The sequence below is a fragment of the Quercus robur genome, chromosome 11, assembly GCF_932294415.1.
Source record: "Quercus robur chromosome 11, dhQueRobu3.1, whole genome shotgun sequence".
In the NCBI taxonomy this organism is placed as follows: Eukaryota; Viridiplantae; Streptophyta; class Magnoliopsida; order Fagales; family Fagaceae; genus Quercus; species Quercus robur.
This window is the reverse complement of record NC_065544.1, coordinates 46,731,788-46,755,638: the sequence shown is the minus strand read 5'-3', so window position 1 is coordinate 46,755,638 and position 23,851 is coordinate 46,731,788. Positions and strand designations below refer to the sequence as shown.

Here is a 23,851-nt window from a genome sequence, read left to right as displayed (position 1 = left end):
TGATAAACCATGGTTGAAAAGTAAAATTTTACCAATTTCCTATATAGTGGGATTTGTGATACATCATAAATGAACCACAGGTGCCGGTCAGTACCTGTTAACAAAGTCCTTTATTATTTTTTTAATGGAAAAGAAGATTTTATTAAGACAAAACAGAAGACCTACAAAAGCAGGATGGCTTGCCTCGATCCTAATAATAGACTCAAACGTTTTGCACAATAGAATCAATGAGAAAATTCTGATAATAGACTCGAACGTTTTGCACAATAAGATCAATGAGAAAATTATAATAAACATTAATCTTTTGGGAGGTCCCATTTTGTCCTCAAATTAAAACAACACCATTGCTTTGAGCCTTTGGCCAAGGAAGTTACACGACGTAACACATCTCTTTTGGCAAAAAGTTTGTAGTTGAACGATTGAACTCCCTTTAAGAACATGATGCTTTAAGAATCGTGTGTTTTACACTTGCACCTTTAACACTTTTGGGCAACAACGACCAACAAAAGGCACACCTTTGAGAAAAGCTTGTAAACTTTAATTTATACTTTTATATATACACAGTTTTATATTTTATTTTTTTAACAAAAAGATTAAGCTTTTTTTTCATTATTATTTAGTAGATACTAGATATTGTGATATGTCATTATTATTTAATGACAAATTTCCTTAAATTGATTTAAGCTCTTAAAATTTCCTAAAGGGTTAAGCCTTTAAAGCACGTAACGCTTAATAGTCTAATAATGGCGAGTTTCCCATGGAAAGTGGGAAACCACCGGTGATCCGCTATGGATTATCATGGTGGCTACTCGCTAATAATTTAGTGAGGTCAACCACACACTGGAAATTCCAAGCCACCTTAGAATTGTAAATTATATAAGTGGGATTTAACTATAAAAGTAGATGTAGGAGTTTATCATTTTGTAACTAGTATTTTATAAAATAGTTAAACATGAATAGGCACTTAATTGTGAGATTATTAATGAAAATAGATGACATAACCAATACAAAAACATAATTAAATATTTTATTTTTGAGAAACAAAAACACAATTAAATATGAATGGTCAAAATGAAAATTTTTCAAACATAAATAGTTAAAATGAAAACAACCTCAAACTTTAAAGACCAAAAGTGCACTTAAAAAAAAAATGTATATAGAGAAATGCTATGTCACAATATTTTCACAACACTTTCAAAACATATCCTAAATGACAGGTTTGTTAAACTTGTTATTATTGGTGGGCAAAATAATAATTTCAGTGATGAGGTTCAAATTAAAACAAGTAATAATCTGTCACCTATAATTTGTTGAGAAAATGTTATAGATGTAACTCTCCTAAAAAAAATAACACGCATCATCTTAATGGGTAAAATTTAGATCTAGTGTTTAGTTGTATTGGACTTATTAGAATGGTAATATATGTCCATTTTTAATTATATGTCATTATCTTAACGAGTCCAATACACTGCATGCATGCATGAGACTACCCAAGTGCCGTGTCCCATTTCAAATTCAAGTATGATTAAAACACTTTCTTTTTTTTCTTTTTCTTTTTTTAGAAGGAAAAAACACTTTCTTAATATTAAATTGTAAAAAATAAATGAAAAATCCCCCACCAAAACACACCATGCTTTTTTGGTAAACAAATCACAGCCCACGTGCTTTTTTGGTAAACAAACCACACCGTTGAGCACGTTCAAAATAATCATTCACTGTGGTCTGTGGCTTCACGGCAGCTCTGCAATGCAGATGGAAGTGGACCAACACTACAGTCATTTGTGTTTTTTTTTTTTTTTTTTTTGGTAATTACATTACAGTCCTTTGGTTTTGGCTAAGTAGAATTTTAGTTAGGCCAGTGTCAACCAATCTCAATGAAAACCAAGCCCAGTGATTCATACGCGAAATGCAGAGAGTGGTATATAAAGGTTCTATTTTATTGATGCCAACTCTAAATATTGCACCATAAGCTTTCTCAAGTTTAGTAGGAAGTTCTATTTTAATGATTTTTTTTTTTGGGGGGTAAAGAGTAAAGTGTGTATAAGGTTTCTATTATTTGGTTTTTGAGTACCTTTTTCAAAATGTACACAAATATTACAGAAAGTTAACACAAAATAATCACCTTAAATTTATGTGCACAACTAATAATCATTGATCACCATATTAAAAAGAAAAAGAAAAAAAGACATACATTACATCACTTTTTAACTATGCATCAACCACTGCATCACAATTTCCATGCTCTAGCAGGGAGACAAATAGTCCAGTGTATTGATCTTTTGGCTAATTAAGAGGTCAAAATGTTGTTCTCTTGCTGCTCTTTCTCTTACTTGAATAGGGACTACAACATGGTTGCTCACAAGCTTGCTCAATTTGCCAAGTCTAATCTTTGTTCTCATGTATGGAAAGGTGTTACCCCACCTTTTGTTTCTCATTTGATTGTATCTGATTTAGAGCCTCATGCTGATGGCTCTCTGTTGTAGCCCTTTTCTTGTTTAATGAAATTATTTTCCTCTCAAAAAAAAAAAAAAAAAAAACAGCAGGAGCGGAAAATTCTTACTATATTATGTCTTATCAATTTAAGGGTGTTTGCCAGTGCGATTTGGTGCATTTTTTGGTTATTTTTAACACCGCATTTTGCGGTGTAATTTGGCCGAACTATCACTGCATCGCACCTCAATTTTACAATAACATGTGTAGTTTGGTGTAGTGTATAAAGTGTGGTTTGGTCAATTTTGAACTAGTATATTAATATATTTTCAAGATGACATTACTAATTACTAGTTTACTATTAATAAATAGCATGTAACCCATGCAAACAAGTGAATGCATTTAAAATTAAACACAATTTTTATTATAAAAATATAAATAATTAGTCAAATTTTTTTTTTTTTTAAATATCATTACATGCATATGTATAGATACATTTAAAATTAAACTCAATTTTTATCATAAAAATATAAATAATTAGTCATATTTTTTTAAAAAAAAAAAATACATGTAATTAGTCACATATTAAAATTCTTAAATAAATTTAATACTACTTATAATCATTTTTTTTTAATTTTTAATAAGATAGAACTTGTGGTGATCTTTGTTGTGTGGTAATTTTTATTGAGTATATGTGATTGGTTTTTTTTTTTTAATTTATTTTATAGTTCATTAATATTAGATTTTTAGTCTTTTGCACATATTAACTCACTTGGCACAAAGATTAAAAAACTTAAGTGGATAATTATGGTGGTTCCTACATAAATTTAGACACATAGCACAAAATTGGATTCTAATTTCAAATTTTAATTGAACTTTCTCTAAGTTTTACTTTATATATATATATACACACACAAACTACGATAATATTGACAATAAGGTTTTTTTTTTTTTTTTTTTTTTAAAAAAAAAACTTATGTAACAAGAAAAGTAACACAAATATATATACAAGACAAAAAAAATTCATGACAGATTGAAAGTAAACTAAAAGTACCGCAAATATATACAAAACAAAATAATAATAATAATAATAATAATATATGCAGTTTTGTGTGGTTTTCTTATCATAAAATTACACACCGCACCACACAGTACAGTGCAAAACGGTGTGATTCATTGCCACTTAAGGTGCAGTGCAGTTATTTCATTTTACGAGCGGTTTTGGTTGGTGTGGGTATTGTCTTACAGTTTGAGCGGTTTGGTGAACACCCTTACTTATCATCATCTTCTTCTTCTTTTTACAATAGTATTCAACCTATAACGTTTGTTCCATACTAATTGCTCTTTATCGTTAACTCAAAACAACAATTAATCTTTTTTTTTTTTTTTGTGTAGACATGATTTTAACCATAGATTTCTTTATTGGATGATTTGTGTGTGTGTGTGGATATAGGGAGATGGACTAGGGCTACTACTTCACGTGTAACTTAATCTACTGAACTTTTATTTTTGTTTTCTTTTGTCCTTCTACTTAATAACATATATAATAAATAACTCCCTTCGATGGAAAAAATAAAAATAAATAAAGTTCACCACTTTAGGCCATGTGAATTGTATGTATGTACATATTGATTCCTCAAGATTTACAACTCTACAATAGCGACAACTCTTGTGATATACTGAACGCTTTAATTTTGTAGAATCTGTGCCCATCTCATTGGGACAGGTCCATTCAATAAGAAATTCCAAGATATCAATCACATGTGAAGAAACTTATTGTTGGCTAAAAAATTCCAAGATATATTCACATTGTCTCACATGCGAAGATTTATGCCGACTACCTTCCTAGGGTAGCCTGCTGCATCATGTGCCTGTGCGGCTGTGCCTAGTGCCTTTTGGGCTCCATGCATGAAAAAAAACATCAAGAAGTGATGGGCCGATTCTCAAAAAAAGAAAAAGAAGTGATGGGCCTTAATCCAATGATCCCCTGCTATCGCTTTCAAACCATGCATATGGACTTACATGGAGTTATGGACTACCTAGGAGTCTAGGACTAGGAAGGTAGAAGCCCAAAAATCTTCTCCTTTCTTTTGGGTTATGCCTAGAAGGAAGAGTTTAAGGGTCTGTTTAGATAGAACTTATTTTGTTGAAACTGAAAACTGAAAACTGAAAACATTGTAGCAAAATATTTTTTAAATGTGTGAATAGTGATGTGGGACCCATTTTTAATGAAAAAATTGTTGAAAAGTGTAATTTGTGGGGCCCGTGAACAGTGCACGGAGTATTGTTCACAGTTGAATTGTCAACAATTGTGGGCTGAACCAAAAAAAAAAAGCAAAACGCGCTACAGTAAAATGTGGACTTGGAATAAGCTGAATCCAAACTGCACCTAAGTGCCTGTTCCACGTTTTTGTGTTTCACATTTTTTTTTTCTTTTTTGAGAAGAGCATTTATGCTTTTTCAGTGGGTCCTATGCACAGTTTGCAGAACTTACAAACCTATTTTTTCAACAAAACTTTCATTAAAAATTGGTCTCATGACACTATTCACATATTTAAAAATTATTTTACTACAGTGTTTTCAGTTTTCAATAATAAGCGATATCCAAACACACCCTAAGTCAGCAAAAAGGAGCCCAAGAGTTCATAAAAATTAATTGCTATTTTTTTTTTATGGTTATTTCCATGATTTGCACATAATAAAGATCCTTTAAATAAATTTTTAGGGTAATTTCGACTTAAAGTAATTAAAATCTTATTTCAAAGTAAATGGATTGAATTATCATGTCATCATTAACAAAAATAAAATTTATCATAGACATTCAAATAAATGGAGGCATAAGAGCATTCACATTGGAGGTTGTATTATTACAAAAAAGTTATCTTCAGCTCTTTCATCAGGAGCAAGCTAATCTAAATAAAGCCTGTTTGAATGTGCAAGCAAGGTTTCAGGAACTTTACAAGGTGGTTTCCTTGACCTCCCTCCCCGCCTCGACTGCTGGCCCCTCTATCTGGTCTCCTCCCCCTTCAAACCACACTAAAATTAATGTGGATGCTGCCTTAGACTCCACTAAATCAGCCTTAGCTGTTGTTGCCCGAAACCACTTGGGAGAGGTGCTCTTCTTATGGGGAAAAGTCCATCATCTTTGTTCTCCCATGAAAAGTGTAATTTGTGGGGCCCGTGAACAGTGCACAGAGCACTGTTCACAGTTGAATTGTCAACAATTGTGGGCTGAACCAAAAAAAAAAAAAAGCAAAACGCGCTACAGTAAAATGTGGACTTGGAATAAGCTGAATCCAAACTGTACCTAAGTGCCTGTTCCACGTTTTTGTGTTTCACATTTTTTTTTTTTTTTTGAGAAGAGCATTTATGCTTTTTCAATGGGTCCTATGCACGGTTTGCAGAACTTACAAACCTATTTTTTCAACAAAACTTTCATTAAAAATGGGTCTCATGGCACTATTCACATATTTAAAAATTATTTTGCTACAGTGTTTTCAGTTTTCAATAATAAGCGATATCCAAACACACCCTAAGTCAGCAAAAAGGAGCCCAAGAGTTCATAAAAATTAATTGCTATTTTTTTTTTTTTATGGTTATTTCCATGATTTGCACATAATAAAGATCCTTTATATAAATTTTTAGGGTAATTTCGACTTAAAGTAATTAAAATCTTATTTCAAAGTAAATGGATTGAATTATCATGTCATCATTAACAAAAATAAAATTTATCATAGACATTCAAATAAATGGAGGCATAAGAGCATTCACATTGGAGGTTGTATTATTACAAAAAAGTTATCTTCAGCTCTTTCATCAGGAGCAAGCTAATCTAAATAAGGCCTGTTTGAATGTGCAAGCAAGGTTTCAGGAACTTTACAAGGTGGTTTCCTTGACCTCCCTCCCCGCCTCGACTGCTGGCCCCTCTATCTGGTCTCCTCCCCCTTCAAACCACACTAAAATTAATGTGGATGCTGCCTTAGACTCCACTAAATCAGCCTTAGCTGTTGTTGCCCGAAACCACTTGGGAGAGGTGCTCTTCTTATGGGGAAAAGTCCATCATCTTTGTTCTCCCATGATAGCAGAAGCCTCAGCACTACTATGGGCAGTCTAGCTTGCCTCCCAACAGCGATGGAGATCAGTCATTTTCGAGGGAGATGCAAAAATCTGCTTTGACGCCTTGAATCATCCAGATCACACCCCAAATTGGTCTCTAAACACACTTATCTACAATATCCGTAGTTTATCTTCCTTTTTCTTGTCTTGTTCTTTTTGTTGGGTTCGGAGGGATAGCAATTATGCCGCCCATGTATCTGCAAAATTTGCTTTGAACTCTAGGAACCATTTTTGTTTTTCTAATGGCAATCTCCCTCCAAGCTTAGAGTCGGTTTGTAAGGGAGATGCGTTGTTCTTTTGTTTAGTTTGTTTGAATGAATATGCAGTTTATCAACACCAAAAAAAAAAAGTTATTTTAACTTTCCAAACCTCAAAAATCAAGTTATATCTATATATATTTTTTTAAATGTTCTAAGTAAATTGTTATGAATAGCAACTACTGTAACTAATACTTAAAAATAAAACTCAATTCTCTATCACTCTCGCTCTTTCTCCTCTCTAATTCTCCTTTCTTGCTTGTCCCGCTCTCTTTCTCTAACTCTTTCACTCTCTCACCATGGTTCGTGGTCCAATATGATTTTCGGTGATGTTTTGTGGGTCCAATTAGCTTATCGATTCACAAGATTTTACGCAATTCTATCACATTAATCTCAATAATTCCTATTATTACCTTTTACTTTATGAATATCTTACAATTTCGAAGAAAGGTAGTTACTACGTAGCTTGGGAACGATCCTAATTTTGTAAACAATTCAGAGTCAATCAATCATAGGTAGCTCAAAAGGGGTCAGCAACAAAGGCAACGAATGACTTGCAGACAATAAATTTGATACTATACTAGTGTTCTCGTTTTCTTTGGTGGCTTTCTTTATGTTTGGGGCGGTTAAAGAAGGGAAAAGTGGCTGAAAACAAAGGCAAAATTGAGAAGTATGTTTGAAAATTAGTTAAGGTTGCCGTTAGATTAAAGCAATGAACCAATGGAAAGTGACACCGTGGCTGTTTTAGCGTACGAATTTTTTGGTGGGTTTACCATGTCACTTGTCAGCATATCATATGTCGTATCACCTATGTTTGACTTGCTGTGGATCTTACTGTCTACGCTTATACTACTTGGAATTACAGTTGGGCACGTGGATATTGGATCGGAGCCCCACTTCTGAGGCAGTTAGATGGCGCGAGAAGAAGGTAGTTGGATTAAGTGTGCTACAAAGTACAAACGGCCAGTAAGCCAAGCCGCAAGCTGTGACTGTGAGCTTCGATCCGGTGAAGTCAAATTCGGTTCATTATTGGCTTATTTTTCATTTTATTTTGTTTGTTCATTAGCTTTTTCTCTCCGAAAATAAGTAATTTTCAAACGGGTTCTCCTCTTCGCTTCTTAAGATGAAATGTGAAATTATGATTTTAATACTTATAAAGTGTGTGTAACTTATCAATAAAATCATATCTACAAAAAAAACTTATCAATGATAATAATTTAAAAAAAACCAAGGGGTGTCATCTTTAGTTTGTTTTTGTTAATTAATTTCATCTTATGAGTCAAATCATAAGGGTATGTTCGGTATGCCGTAATAGCTCTTATAATAGAATAATTATTTATGTGTAATAGAAATTTGCTTATTTTGTTGCATATTTATTACATGGATAATTTATTACATGGAAATAACCAATCTTTTTTTGAAATAAGAAATAACCAATCTTTAAATTAAGGAATAACTATTCATTTTTTAAATGGTTGTAATAGTTATTTCTTAATGCATGTAGTAGATTTAAATTTAATTTATTTTACATAATTTCTTACAAGCTTTTTATATGTTAAAACCAAATTTATGAATAATAATAGTTATTATATTAAAATATCTTCTATTCCCAATAATAAAGATTCCTAATGTAATCTCCATTCAAATTATGATTTTATATTAGGAATCTCCAAGGAAATATAAAACCATTTATCAAGTTTATATGAACAAATGATGTAAATGAATGTTTTATTAAGTTTGACAAAAAGACCAACAATTCAAATCACCTTCCTCTAATTACAAAATTATCAAAAAAATAAGGAAGAAAAATAAAACTCAAATTGATTAAATTTTTTTATACAATTACAAACTTATAAACTAATAAAGTTAACAAATATAAATGACTAAAGGCCTAAATAACATCAAAACAATATAAGCAATGTTAATGATACATAATTTTCAACAACTTAGTTTAAAATTACTTTCACATAAATTCGTTATAAATTAATTATAATATATATACTACCTCAATAATTATTATTAAAAAATCATAAATTATTAGACTCAAGCCTTGGTCAGAGCCAAACCCAAGCCGCGCGCCAAACTTTCACACCGCTTCATCTTTTTCAAATTTTTTATTCCTGAACTATATAAACCGCTCTCGTACACAGTCTCTCTCTCTCTCTCTCTCTCTCTCTCTCTCTCTCCAGTCTCAACCGCAATTCTCAGCTTCAACGATGCAGCTCAAAACCCTAGCTCGTCCTTCCCACACTCCAATCGGAGCCCCAAATCTCCGACGACTCTCTCGCCCTTCAATCTTCCTCAGCAACCAATTCACCCCTCGCCTCCGCAACTCCACCACTCCGCCGCCGCAGAGTATTCGCATCTCTCATAAGAACAGTCTTCGCAATCGGTTCCTAACAGCTTGCACTAGCGCTAGCCATGAACTCATCGAAGAAGACAAGCTCGAAAATGATAACAATGTCGCTTCAGTTTCACTCTCTTCCGAAGAAGAAGAAGTAGTGGTGGAAGTTGTGGAATCGAAGAGAGAGGATTTGGCGAACCAGAGCATATGGAAGCAAATGAAGGAGATCGTGATGTTTTCTGGTCCCGCCACGGGGCTTTGGATCTGTGGACCGTTGATGAGTCTCATCTCAACGGCTGTGATCGGTCGGGGAAGCTCAACGGAGCTCGCTGCTTTAGGTACCTTAGCTAGTCTTTTTCTTCAATTCGAAGTTTCGAAAAATACAATATTCCATAATTGTGAATTTATTCTAGTCCTTTAACTTAGACAACACTATCAATTTAGTCCTTTTGTCTATTGCTATTTTAAAAATAACGTTCTCTTTTAAAACGACGTCATTTCATGTTTATAGCATTAAATTATGATTTAAAATGGCGCCGTTTTAAGAGAGTTAATGGCACTTTTCAAATGGCAATGGACCAAAGGACTAAAACAACATGTTAGTTATCAAAGTTAACAAACTAAAATGATAAATTTTGAATTTAGTGGACTAAAACGATAATTCACCAAACTTATAGGGTATAAATTGTGACAAGTGGTAGTAATTTATCTTAGTATCAAAATACATAGTTTGAGTTCAAATTTATTCTTTTATTCTTAGAATGAATGGTTAAATAATTCAATTAATCTTTTTCTAAGTGGTAATGGTATCAAAGTAGCGTGAGGTCGAACTTTCTCTCATTTTAAAAATTAAAAATCACGTGTTAGACCTATCTTATTAAGAGGGAGTTTGTGTCCACAAGTGAGGGGAACGTTAGAATGAATGATTAAATGATTGAATTCACCATTTCCAAACTGTTGAAGCTTTTGTGACAATTGATAGTTTATGATTTCTCATTAGTTTAGTTGAGATTTATGTAGGATTATTTGTTTTTTGATATTATGGAACCTAATTCAGCATATAACATGAGAATTGGTTTTCTTAATAGCCAAATGGGGGATGTTTATTTATTTGTTTTTGAGTGGGGGAAGTAGATCAATTTTGATGGTGGTTTTGAATGTGCAGGCCCTGGAACGGTCTTTTGCGATAATATGAATCTTTTGTTCATGTTCCTTTCAATTGCTACTTCAAATATGGTTGCCACTTCGCTTGCCAAACGGGTTAGTTCTCTGAGCTGTAAAAAGTATTACTGTTTTTGTTCATAATTGATCTAGGCATTGATCTAGGCAATGTTTTTAACAAATTAATAGTACCTTTGTAAAAGAAATACATGGATTCTTAATTGCCCTTATCATGTCAGGAATTTAATAATATATATGTTCTGTGCTAATCTGATCCTTTATAGGCATTAGGCTATTAAGTCAAAATAGGTTGTCTATCGATGTTTTCTTTCTGGAATTTGAATAGCTCCACTATGTTTTTCAAAGCTTCAAAACTAGATATTCTAGGAAAAACGATAACACATGCCAAGTTAGAGAATAAGAGGTGCATTATATATCATGAATGCACAACATTCTTGACAAAATCATAATCAGTTTCTTGTTATAGCTTGAATAACAGGCAGCAGATGACTACCAAATAAGTATGGACATTGATTAATAATTCATTTTTTCCATATGTATAGTGAGAGATTTTACACCCTAATATATATTGCATTGTTGTATTAGTACAATTTTGCGTTTAACTACTGTTGATTTTCTCTATTGGGGTGGGGGAGTTAAATGTATCTTTATTTTGTCAAATCGCTTAATCTTTGTTACCCCTCTCTTTTAGTTATTCTCTAGTCTCCAAATCAAGTAGGATACTGACAATGAAATCAATTCCTTTTTTGCCATTTTCAGTTCTGTGCTGCATATTTTGACTAGATGGTATTGATGCAGGATAAAAATGAAGTTCAGCATCAAATATCTATCTTGCTCTTTGTTGGGATAACTTGTGGGACTTTGATGCTTTTGTTTACCCAGTTCCTGGGTCCATGGGCACTGACTGGTAATAAAGCTTGCTCCAACTTTTAGTTACTTTTGGATAGATGTATATCGTTCATAATTTTTCGCCACCTTTTAGTCAGTAAGAACTGGCAATGAGCAATTATATAGTGGAGGCCCTCAAATGATTCATGAATTTGTAATTTTTTTTTTCAGCTTTTGCTGGGCCAAAGAACGTGCATATTGTACCTGCAGCAAGCAAATATGTCCAGGTTCATTTCCTTTTCCATAATTTTTTTAAATATAAAATCTAGTAATTCCTTTGCCTTGTAAGATTGATATCTTCCTTTCCACTGTCGATCTTCATCATATGGAAGGCTGACATTTACATATTGGCTCTAAGTTGCTGCTTATATTTTTCCACCATCAATGTTTAAAAGAATTTGACACCAAAATTAATTTCCATTTCTTTTTTTTAAAACAAAAAAATAAGCACAAATGGAGAAAATTCTATCCTTGCAAGTCTTATTGTTCTGAGCAAGTCGATCATCTGCTTGCATACCTGAATGATTTGACTTATTCTTCTGCCTGACATTTTTCCATGACTACTACTATGGATTATTAAAACACTCCCTGCTTACTTCTTCTTAAGGACTTTTTTGACTGAATGTTATCTTTTTTGTTGGTAGATTCGAGGCTTGGCATGGCCTGCAATTCTTTTTGGGTTGGTTGCTCAAAGTGCAAGGTGCAAATATTATATTTTTCTCCCATGCATCATGTACTTATATGTTGGCAGTGTATTAGTGTGATTGTTTTGTAATAATTTCTGACTTATTATTGTACATACTTGTTAGCTTGTAAGCACTGCCATATTAATCTTGTTAAATATGAAATAGCTATGTGGTGCTGCATGTTTTTATTACACAATTCTCCTGACAAGATCTCATCTATGGTTATATGTTGTTGAAGCTATTTAATTAAATACTCCTTTCCGTTAAGTTGTCATTGAATAATTTGAACAGCCAAGTGAGTGATCATGGTTTGCAGGATTATGAAAATAGGGAAATAAGAGAGAGATATTGGAAAATAGTATGAAGAGTTGATATCTTCTCTCTAACTGTAAAATTAGTTGTTAAATTATAAATAATAATAAAAAACTGTAAAATTAGTTGTTAGTATCTTATTCTCACAACAACTAAGAAGCTCCTGTGGTCAAAAGAATTAACAAGAGTAATAAGAAGAAACATAGAAAGCCTAAAGGAAAAAACTGTTCCTCTCAAATTCCCCCTTCCCCCCAAGTTGGTGCCAAGATATACCCCACATTTAATAGATCATGTAATCAACATCCAGTGCTTGCTTATATATAATGTATTCTGATGGATTTTCTTCTGATTCCCAGTCTTGGCATGAAAGATTCATTGGGACCTCTGAAGGCTTTGGTGGTAGCTAGTTCTGTGAATGCCATTGGTCATGTAGTCCTGTGCAATATGTTACACTTTGGTATAACCGGTGCAGCATGGGCAACAATGACATCACAAGTATGTTCAATGAAGACTAAACAATTAATATATATGGTTTCATGCATCAATCACTTTTTATTAGTTGCAAATTCCTAATTTACCCAATATACAGAATACAATTTACTGCTAGACTTGCCACTAATCAATATGATATATTCCAGCTTATTGCAGCTTATATGATGATTGACGCTCTTAACAAAAAAGGATATAGCGCTTTTTCCATCTCCATTCCATCGCCCAAAGAATTTTTGCAGATATTTGCAATTGCTGCTCCAGTCTTTGTAACAATGTTCTCAAAGGTTTGTTAGATTTTACTCGGCTCAATTGCTTTATCTGCTCACATGGGAATATATTTATGCATCTGTGTGTTTCTGATGTTCAGGTGGCCTTCTATTCTCTCATAACATATTTTGCTACAGCTATGGGCACAAATACAGTTGCGGCTCATCAGGTTGGTTCTACTCAAACAGTTACTTTCATCCTTGTTGTGCTCCCTATCTGTAATGAACTGATGGTTTTTACAATGTGCAAATCACTCTAGGTCATGATCCAAATGTACGGCATGTGTGTGGTATGGGGTGAACCTCTCTCTCAAACTGCGCAATCGTTCATGCCAGAGTTATTATATGGAGTCAACCAAAGTTTGGAGAAGGTTAGTGATATTCATCTTTTCTGATCATACCTTAAAACTTGGTTGTGTCACTTAAATGAAGATCGAAGAGTTTTGTCAGGATATCAGTTCTGAAGTGTTGACTTTTTTCTTTGGTCTAATGGATATTTTGAATATATTATTACTAGTGAATAAAAAGTTCTAGTTGCAATTCTGTATCTATATTGAATTCTGTTTGTTGCAAGTGTTCTTATGGGTTTATGATGTCATACAGGCTCGAATGCTGCTAAAGTCACTGATGGTTATTGGAGCTATACTTGGATTAGCAATAGCAACGATAGGAATGTCTGTTCCTTGGTTGCTTCCCAAACTTTTTACACCTGATCTTAATGTCATACAAGAGGTTAGTTCCCAAGTTTAGAACTTAATTATAAGTATATTTATTAAAATTTTCAACGGTTCGCTCTCATACTTAATGATCTTCTGAACTGTTCTACAATTGACAGAGGATTATATTGCTTGGTTCTGAGATTGTCATTTTAAGCTTTGCACCAAATTAGATACTGCAAAAGCGGGACATGATAACTGCTATATACACTAAATTGGCACTAAATAATTTCATCAGATAACCAAATTTGTGCTACTTATGTCTTAAGCCTGTGGTACTTGTGTTCCATTCAGTTAGATCTGAGGTCATTTCCAGTTTCCATGCATCAAAAGATATAATAACGGCAAGAAATGCAAATTAAATAACCTTTGTATGTCTTTGGCTCTGGATGGATGATTGTCTTTGAGCTTTTTACCCACTGGTAGATGGATCTATTTTATTTAATTATGACAAGTAACTTACATTAAGGATAGAATTAAATTTGGAGAAAATAACTCTAGTAAGTAAAATTATATTCTAATTTTTTACATAATTAACGAAACATGAATATTGTCTGATTCTTGTGTCTATGCAGATGCACAAGGTGTTGATTCTGTTCTTTCTTTCATTAGCTGTGACGCCTTGTACTCATAGCCTTGAGGGAACATTGCTGGTATGTTTGACAACTTAAATTCAGACATTTTCTTGAACTTTTTACCTTTTGATTTTTTTTTTCTACTTGCATGTCTGATGCTGTAGTTGGACCAAGAACTAGCAAAACTTTAACATTAGCTACCCTCACAGATAAAAAATAAATAAATAAAGAAAAAAGAAAGAAAGAAAGAAACACAACTCCATGAACTTATGCTGCTTGGTTCTAAACTTGCTTTGCCTGCTAATGGATTATAGCCAAAATGGAATTCCACCTTAGTGGTGGTGTGAGGCCACAGGTTCGATCCTAAAATGCCAAATGTTTTGACTCAAAATACTCCGGTGGAGCACTCAGTTGTATAAGATAATGTATATAGCATCAATTTATCTGTTTTATGGTGCAGGCTGGACGAGATCTAACATTTATTAGCTTATCAATGAGCGGATGCTTTTCTTTGGGTGCTCTTCTACTGCTGGTAGAGATCTATTTCTTGGTTTACTGAAGACCTTTTAGAAAAATAAAATCTCTTTGGTTTTCTTTTTATGCATTAACAATTCTCTCCTATTCGTCTTGTTTTCAGCTTGTAAAAGGATACGGTTTGCCAGGTTGCTGGTTTGCACTTGTGGGATTTCAATGGGTAAGACTATCATTCCAAACACCTACATGCAAAAATCTTTGATTTGTACTTATCTGCATCATCAAATTTTCTTTCAGGGTCGATTTTTCCTTGCTCTCCAGCGCCTTCTTTCTCCTAGTGGTGTACTGCAGTCCAAAAATATGATCAACTATAGACCGGAGAAACTCAAAGCTGCTTAGATTCCAATCCATATTTTGGTATATGATACAGGGAAATTTATGAAGTTGCAAAGGAAGTGAATTCCAATATTCTTGCCTTCAGACGGCAGCCTATTATCACATATTGGCATCTTTTTGACCTAGCTGCTAAACATCACGTTGTATTCATTCTTTTTATGCCTCTATGAGGTTAAAAGCATAAGGGAAAGGATAATCTCCAAAGCAAAAGGTGCTAGATAATCTCTAGTAATTGTTATTCTTGTAATTGTTTGTTACTCTATTCATAAGAAACTTTCCCCAACCGTGAATATATATTTGATGATAAATAATTTCATTGCAATTTGTTAATTACGGGAAAAAAAAATTTTAATTGTTGCTTGAGAAAGTTATTTGGTAACACAAATAGTGCTTTATACAGAGCTCACTTACTAAAGTCCTAGATTTGTATCACTATGAAAACTGAATTTAGAAGATTTTCAAATATCTACCTTTTCCGCACTGAGAACATTATGGTGAAGCCTTCATTCTACGTGCACAATTTTTTAAAGAATGTACTAGTGGCTAAGAAAGTCGCAGAAATTCTATGGAAAGTAGGAGAATTTGAAGTGAGCCGTGACATATAAATAAGAAGATGAGATAAAAGTTGAAGGATATTCATGATATTAGGTTGGATTTATGTTCATACAGAATTACGTACATTTTTTGAAAATTATCCTTTGAAAATTTGTGCATGTTGAATGCATATTCTTAAAAAAAAAAAAAAAAAAAAGTTTGTGCCCATTGAATCTACATAATTGTGAACATTTTTTTTTTTCAAAAAATAGTGTACCTTGAATGTACTAAATTACGTACATTCATTGAAATTTTGAGTAATTTGAATATAAAGAATTGTGTACATATTTTGAAAATTTGTGTATATTATACAGAATTATGTATATTCTTTGAAAAATTGTGTATATTGAATATATAAAACTGAAAGTTTGTGTACGTTGAATGTACAAAATTGAAAAAAATTATACATTTGAATATAGAGAATTGTGTATGTTATTTGAAAATTTGTATACGGTCTTTGACATAGTATACCTTGAATGTACCAAATTTGTGTACATTATTTGAAAAAATTAAAATTATGTACTCTAAATATACAAAAGTGTGTACATTCCTCGAAAATTTGTATATATTGAATGTACAAAATTGAAAATTTGAGTATATTGAATATACAAAATTGTGTAATTTAACTGAAAAATTGTGTATTTAAATATACAAAATTACGTATGTGGGGGATAAGATCTGTCAGTGAATGTTGGGCCGTAGTTCATGTACCAAGCCCAACCACGATAAGAAGAAAAGGCAGGGGGCGCAGGATATCCCATCTTAACTATGATGGGCCGGGCCTGTTTAGGGGCGTCCGAGGAGGAGTACCTCCTCGGACTCGCCAAGTGAGTGTCTAATTCGCACCTCCTACCTGGCGAAAGGTCACTCAATACGAAGGAATGGTGCATGGCGTCCAGGAAGGGGGGGGGACAACCACAACTGCCGCATTAAATGCCAAGGAACTACTTTTCCAGCCGCATTAATGTGGAAGGGACAGAAAGGCAGAATCATCTTGGCCAGTGCAACTCACAGAGAAGAAAAATGATGACCTATGGGACAGGCACTCAAGTGGAAGGTCAGATGGTTGACAAGTGTAGGGTCATGATCTTAGGAAGGATGCTATATAAGAGAAGAAGATCCCCATGGAAAGGGGATCGGAAGCTGAAGGAAGAAAAAGATAGAGAAGGAAGAGAAAGACAGAGAACGAGAAAAGAGATAGAAATATAAGAAACAGCCCTAGGGACCACGACTCAAAAAGTTCGAAGGGATATCCTTACGTCCAACTGGTTGCATGGCATGGTCGTAACTGCTTTTCCTCTGTCAAGAACTAGTTCTGTAACCTACTCTCTACAAATTCATTGTTGAGGGACTTTTGGGTCAGAATCCCCTGCCTGTTGGGCTTGAGCCCCAAAATCGTGCCCCTACAACGTACATTCAAAGAATGTATAGAATTGTGTACATTATTTCAAGCAGCTTCTGACTAAACTCCTACAACATTTTCCCCCTTTTGGATCAATAATAGTAAATTGCACTACTACATTGCAATGCCTGCAGCCACTTTGTTCACTTTTCTAGCCTTCTTTGCAATTAAATCATACCTTTTCAAACATAAGCATTGCATAAATCCCAAAGCCTTTCCCTCACCATAACCATATGTTAGCTATGTTCACTAGTTCTTTATTTGATTGGTCTAGTGCATGGGGTTTCATTCTAGAGATCATATAGCCGTTACTTTTCAATACATAATAACATTCTGAAATTCTTTATACTTATGTGTCTTGTGTGTACATAAAGTAGTCTTTTTGCAATATAATATTTCTTTACCGTTTCTCAAAAAAAAAAAAAACAAAAAAAAAAATTCTTTACCTATCAAATAATTATAATACTAATAACGCAACTTTCCCAATCCTAAAGTCCAACACATGCATATGCCAGGTACTTCAAATCTGTCCTATGTCATTGTTACATCAACAACTACTGGTGATATTAAAGCAATATTTTGTTTTTGCCACTGTTAAATATGATCAATCAGGATTCCATTGTTTTAAACTTCTAAAAAGGAAGCAAAATTTCAGCTACTGCTAGTTGTTGGGCTTGAGAACAAGTGACCACTATATTCTATCACAAATAGCTATGGAACTAAAGGGTTTTGGCATGGTCAAATAGTGAAAGCACAATAGAACAGAATTGCTTAGCCATCTGAAATCCCCATTTCAGCACATTTCGGAGTTGCTAAGTACTATGGAATACTCTTAAAGAGTCTCGTTACTACTTGTAAGATAACACCTAAAATGTAGACACTCAACGAAATTTTTCCCAAACCTCAGTACACATTGCCACCCACAATTACACTTTCACCAAACACCGGCACAAACAGCTAAACAATCCTTCTGCCTATATACAACACAAAAACACAGCAAAACTATTAATATTTGAAACCTCCACATTCTCTCTAATCCCTACTGATGTTAATTTGATTAACTGGTTGTGCAGAACCTAAGATTAACACTGACTTAACAATCATTTCCCTTACATTTGTTCAACAACCAGAGAGACGCTTACAGGGGGGAAAACAGGAAAGGCTTGAAATAAAGCCAATACAGAATGAAATCAAGCAGACAAAAAAAGACTAATTGTTATTCAGCTTTTTCCCCACAATCCTAATTAATCACATCCACTGTTTGGTTGCTGAGAAAACCTAGGAAAAGAAAAGAAACAAAGAAAAACTAAGCATAGGTGATTCTTTAACTCCAAGGTTGAATTAATTAGAACAGGGTCAAGGACACATGTTCTTAGCAGAAGGCAACCCTAAGCCTATCATTCTCTGCTCAAGCAGTAAATTTGCTTATAAGAAATGAACACTGAAAAGAGAAAACAAAATCAATAAGATTCACTTCAATTAAATGCTTCCAACTATCAATTCTCAAATGTAATTCAGCTAACTTCACCCATTCGTACTGAGAAATTTCTTGAACTCAAGGGTGGAAACAATTACAACCTTAGTTTCAGCATCAAAAGCACATAATTTCCAAACGAAATAAACTTACAAACAAATTAAGATGTAATAGCTAAAGTTAATTTTCACAATGATGATGAAAAAACTGAAAGTGATATAATAGCCAAAGTTAATTTTCACACTTACTTACCCTCATCAAGTAAAACCAAGCTCTCCATTGAATTAGCCGAGAACCCCACCCAACTGGAATCTTCAATTGCAAGAATGTTCTGATTTCGACTCTCGGGGTCAATTGAAACCAGCCCACTGTCATTCTTAATCAAAAGTTCACCATTGTCAGTGCAACCATAAAAAAGAGGTTCCCAAACCCAATCACTTAATGGCACCAGAAATTTTCTAGTCCAAGAATCGGCCACACCATATTCCTCCATAACCCAAATGTGGCATAAGCAACCCCCCGGAATACCCAGATTGAGAAAATTATGAGAGAAAACAATAATAGCCAGCGATCCCTTGAACACCGCAACTTGTTCAAACATTACAATGATTCCATCACGAAAATTACGAGGCATCATTATCTCACGGAACCTCTCATCACTAACGTCGAAGGACAAAATGAAACGACCTTGTCGAGTAAATGCCGTACAGTGCAAAGCTCCATTACAAAATACACAGGGTGGCATAACATCAACAATGGTTCCAATGTTGGGTTCATAGCCTCTTAACGACTCCATCGATATTACAACCTTTGTCCAGGAACCCATCCTCAATCTGTAAATCTCAGCCTCAGCTTCTCTTCCAAAAAAGCCCACAAGCCTCAAAACCTTGAAATCATTGTTTTGACAATCATATGCAAGTCCAAAAACAACAATCCTAAAATCCTCGCCGGTCAAGCGAGTAGCTAGAAGCTTCTTAAACATTCCAATGCTTGGGTTCCACAAATATGATATATGATGAAGATCTTTGTCAGAACTAGCTAGGCAGAAAATTCCATTACAGAAACCAACAACTTCGCTGAACTTGTCAAAAACATTGGGGATTTCAAACCTGGAAATCTGGGTCAATGTGTAGTCGTCGTTATTGCAAAAAACCGTACACAATTCTTTGGAAGATGAAGTCTTATATAGCAGATAATAACCAGAGTGAGTGTTTGGGGATATTGATGATTTGGGTTGGTTTAGGTTGAGCTTGAAGTGTGTGGAAATGAAGGTTGGGTCAGTGATAATGGAGTTCAAAGATTTCGAAACGCAGTTGAATCGGATTAAGGATTTCACTGGTAGACCACCCAGGATGTCTGCCACGACGTCGTTTGGAACACGCTCGCGAATAGCTTGAGACATCACGGAGGCAGTGAGGGACTAAGTTTTAGACTGTCTGGTTTAAGGTTTAGGTTTTTGTTTTTGTGTCATATATGAAGGGAAAAGAACATGAGGAAAAAAGGCATGGACATTTGGTGCAAGTGCAACTAGGGGTTACTCTATAATATCTAGAAAGTGATATTTAACCCAATTTAAAACACTACTACTACTACTATTATTATTATTATTATTATTATTATTATTATTATAACAAGTCTTATTATTTATTAAAGAAAATATTGATTGTGCTAAGAGTATTGTAGTTAAATTGACATTTTTCTTATATATAAAGTGCTTGGAAGTCTAGGAGATAAATGGTTCGAATTGTAGAGTTAGTAACATGTTATAATTATTTCTTTAAAAAAAATATTGATTGTGTGTCTAGTGTCTGTATACTCCCTTCTTTTACAAGAATGATAGTCTTATTAATAATTTTCCATCTAAAAAACTGTTTACTAAAAAAAAGTAATACACGTGGCGACGCAGATCAAGAGGTACAATTTTTTGAATTTTGAAATAGATTGCCACGTCAAGGTACGGGTATGTATCTCAACGGATTTTCGTTGCTAAATAACTGTAATATACTAAGTATTTCGTTAGTTGTCCTGTTACGAAACAATTTGTAATAATAGCATCTCGAGTTTCTTAAACTCGAGATTCAATTTAAAAATCGAGCTTTTAAGACTCGTTTTTGTTGTTTTTCAGTTGCTGACATGGCGAAAGTTTCCACTTGGATAGCGAGTTTATAAAACTCGATTTCCAAAATCGAGTTTTATAAACTCGCTTTCGCTTTAACGCTTTTTTCCCTTCCCACTTAAAACAATCTACAGAGACCCGTTCAAAATCTCTCAATCTCAGACACCGCTCTCTCAAACTCTCTCAAGCTCTCTCAAACTCTCTCAAACTCTCTCAAACTCTTCCCCTCACTGTAAAAATTTCAAAATCAACTCACTCTCAGACACTCCGCTCTCTCAAACTCGCCGTGCCGAAGGTGCTGCTCCCATTGACACTCAGCCACCGAAACTCAGTTCTGCTTCCACCAACAGTCAGGCACTCAAAGTCAGTACTGCTCCCATTGAACCACCGTGCGCCTAAGGTACTCTCTCTTTCTCCAACTTCAATCTTAGGTTTTGGAATTTCATGATGTTTCCTATTTCGTTTTTCAATTTCGGATCTTTCTGGGTTTTGGTGGTTCATGTCATTTCAGTGAATGCATGTATATTATTCTGTTTGGTTGTTTGGGAAATTAAATATTTTTAACTGATTGAGCATTTGATTGGGTTTCATTACTGTAAAAAGTGTTAATATCTGGATTACATTGATATTTAATCTAGTTTGTTGGGGTTTCATTTGATTTGTTTGTGGGTTTTGTTTGATTTGTTTGTGGGTTTTGTTTGATTTTTTTGTGTATCTTGTTTCATGGTATTTTCACTGATTTGTTTTGGGTTTGTTTTAATTTTCTGATTGTATTTTCGTTTGTGGGTTTGTAAAGCAAATTATGGGTTTGATGAAATGGTTCTATGAACGGTGTATGAGTTGTGAAGTAATAAGTGAGAATATTCATTTGAAAAAAATGAGAACTTACACCAAAAAAACAATGGAAGGAAATGGAGTCAACAAAACAATACATCTAAGAATTTTTTTTTATTGGGTTAAAAATACTGAAATCAAGCCAAGGAACGAAAGATAAAAAAATATTAGTTCAAGAAGAGGATTATACGTGTGTTTGGAGTGTTTGGACCAAGAGCAATTCTGTGTTTTGCATCTCAGGAAGAACCGGAACCTATGGATCTTATATAACATTGGTCCACAAATCTGTTTTCTGCAATTACATTTTTATTTTTAATTTATATTTACTTATCTGGGGGAAGGGAGGGAAAAAAAGAAGAAGAGGAGGAGGATTATAAAAAAGTCATTTTCAATTCTTAACCACCCAAAGGTTAGGAACCTCATGTGTAACTAAACATTAAGAAGTTGATGCATTGGGGTGATTGTGCAGAGGTAACACTAAGCTGAAATTAGAAGTTAGAAGTTGGTAGTATTATGATATGTACTTCCTGTGCTATGTTGGGATGCATGTCTTACAGGTATATGTGCAAATGTACAAGTGTTAAAGAAGTCAAGTGATAGGCTGTTACTAGTAGAAACAGTGATGTCAGCTGGTTGTTGTTAGAGGTGTTTGAGGTAGTCAGTTAGTTGTTACAGCTGATTAAGTAGTTAACAATTGATCTGCTCAATTGTATTGCTGTATTATGATCAATTGATGAATAAACCAGTTTTACCTTTTAGTCTTTCATTCTCTCTCTCACATCTTAGGAAGCAACGCTACCCTTGAATCTAGCCATCGCCTTAATTTTCATACTCTTTAACTACCCAATATCCAAGATCCTAACACCAAAGCTAGCAATGACAACTGGTGAGCTGCCTTCTCCATGAGAAGATAGGCATCTAAGGTAGTAGAAGATTTAAAATGTACAAGCATTATCTTTAGCATATACAGATCATAATTGATAAATTAAGAAATTTTTTAATAATCCTAGGAGAACACAAAGAACATTTAGTATGAGTGTGAAAACATGAAGTTAAAAGAGGCCACCGTAACATTATCAAGAAAGAATAAGTTGAGTACATCTATCTTTATAATGTTATAAGTGGCAGGAAACATGATACTCACACAGTCCATATATCTTCAACCAATTGATAAATAAGCATGCTAAAAGTTCATAACCAACACAAAGCAGAATTAATGAAAGTAGTCATTTTATTTGGTACAGAATTCAATTTCTTTTAATTGTAAAAGTTTACAAAATTATTCCAACTCCAAAAAATTCATTATGTTTTTTTCTAACTTACCAATTCTAATTTCTTTGATTGCGTAAACATCATCGATTTGCATGTTTTTTGGTATGATTGATAACTTACCTTTTTTTAAGAAAATTCTATTTTACAGTAGCACTCCTTTGCCCCTACACTATTAATGATCTCACAGTTGCACTGTTTGCAGTATGGAGCCTCGGATTGATGAGGAGTTAGAGGTCTTGGACCCCGGTCCACGTCAGAGGTCATTGTTGACACGACAGCCATATCATCGATCAGAGGCCATTTGGAATGGCGAGGTGAAATTTCTAGTTCTAACAACTGCTTTAATATTTACGTTGTCTTTGATTGTTAGTTAGCAAGTTCTTTCAATGTTGTATTTCTAGTTCTAACAACCGCTATAATTTTGATCGATTTTGTAGGACTCGGGCCCACTTACGTGCCGTGGTCGCACTAAGGAGATGGCAAACGTTCAGATGCAAGATAATCGAGTCATTGATATTATCAAATTGCTAAGGCTAGAAGGATTGTTTAGAGCCCCTTCAAGAGAGATAGATAATTGCCTAATATCGGCCCTAGTTGAGCGATGGCGGCCGGAGACTCATACTTTCCATCTTCCACATGGTGAGATGACAATCACCCTACAAGATGTGGAGGTAATTTTCGGACTTCCTACAGACGGTGACGTCTTGGTTGGGCCGACTGCTGTGGTGGATGATGGGGGTTGGAGGCAATTGTGTACTTTCTTTACAAAGAAAACGAGGCCAAGAATACCAGCTAAGTAATAGAAAAAAGAAATAAATATTTGCAAGAGGCTCTTTGAAATAATACCATCATTCAGTATCTCGGGTAAAAGAAGCATGAAAGGTGGGAACTTATCTTCCCATATCAAAGCTAGAAGCACGAAACCAAGCTGCAAAAAGGTTGCGTTAACGAATTATAAGAAAGTTGAAACCAAAAAGCAAGAATTAAACCTTTAGCCAGACCAGCTAGTGAAAATGAACTAAACA

At 34.1% G+C, this 23,851-nt stretch overlaps 2 protein-coding genes and 1 long non-coding RNA gene across 3 annotated transcripts; 2 read left to right on the top strand and 1 right to left on the bottom strand.

The window, feature by feature from the left end:
- Positions 1–8,957: 8,957 nt before the first annotated feature.
- Positions 8,958–15,456, top strand: LOC126706090 (protein DETOXIFICATION 46, chloroplastic-like). Its single transcript, XM_050405359.1, has 14 exons — positions 8,958–9,485; positions 10,313–10,407; positions 11,128–11,236; positions 11,389–11,444; positions 11,862–11,917; positions 12,572–12,710; positions 12,854–12,991; positions 13,075–13,143; positions 13,234–13,344; positions 13,577–13,705; positions 14,265–14,342; positions 14,725–14,796; positions 14,902–14,958; positions 15,036–15,456. The coding sequence occupies exons 1-14, from the start codon at positions 9,020–9,022 to the stop codon at positions 15,135–15,137; spliced, it is 1,677 nt and encodes a 558-aa protein (XP_050261316.1). The 5' UTR covers positions 8,958–9,019; the 3' UTR covers positions 15,138–15,456.
- A 2,421-nt stretch (positions 15,457–17,877) lies between these two features.
- On the bottom strand, positions 17,878–20,139 carry LOC126706094 (F-box/kelch-repeat protein At3g23880-like). Its single transcript, XM_050405362.1, has 2 exons — positions 18,857–20,139; positions 17,878–18,571 (listed from the first exon to the last, which is right to left on the bottom strand). The coding sequence occupies exons 1-2, from the start codon at positions 20,004–20,006 to the stop codon at positions 18,528–18,530; spliced, it is 1,194 nt and encodes a 397-aa protein (XP_050261319.1). The 5' UTR covers positions 20,007–20,139; the 3' UTR covers positions 17,878–18,527.
- Positions 20,140–20,588: 449 nt separating this feature from the next.
- LOC126706095 (uncharacterized) lies at positions 20,589–23,567 on the top strand. The gene is made up of 3 exons (XR_007648512.1): positions 20,589–21,120; positions 23,029–23,140; positions 23,264–23,567. It is a non-coding gene; the product is annotated as an uncharacterized LOC126706095 (long non-coding RNA).
- Positions 23,568–23,851: the final 284 nt, after the last annotated feature.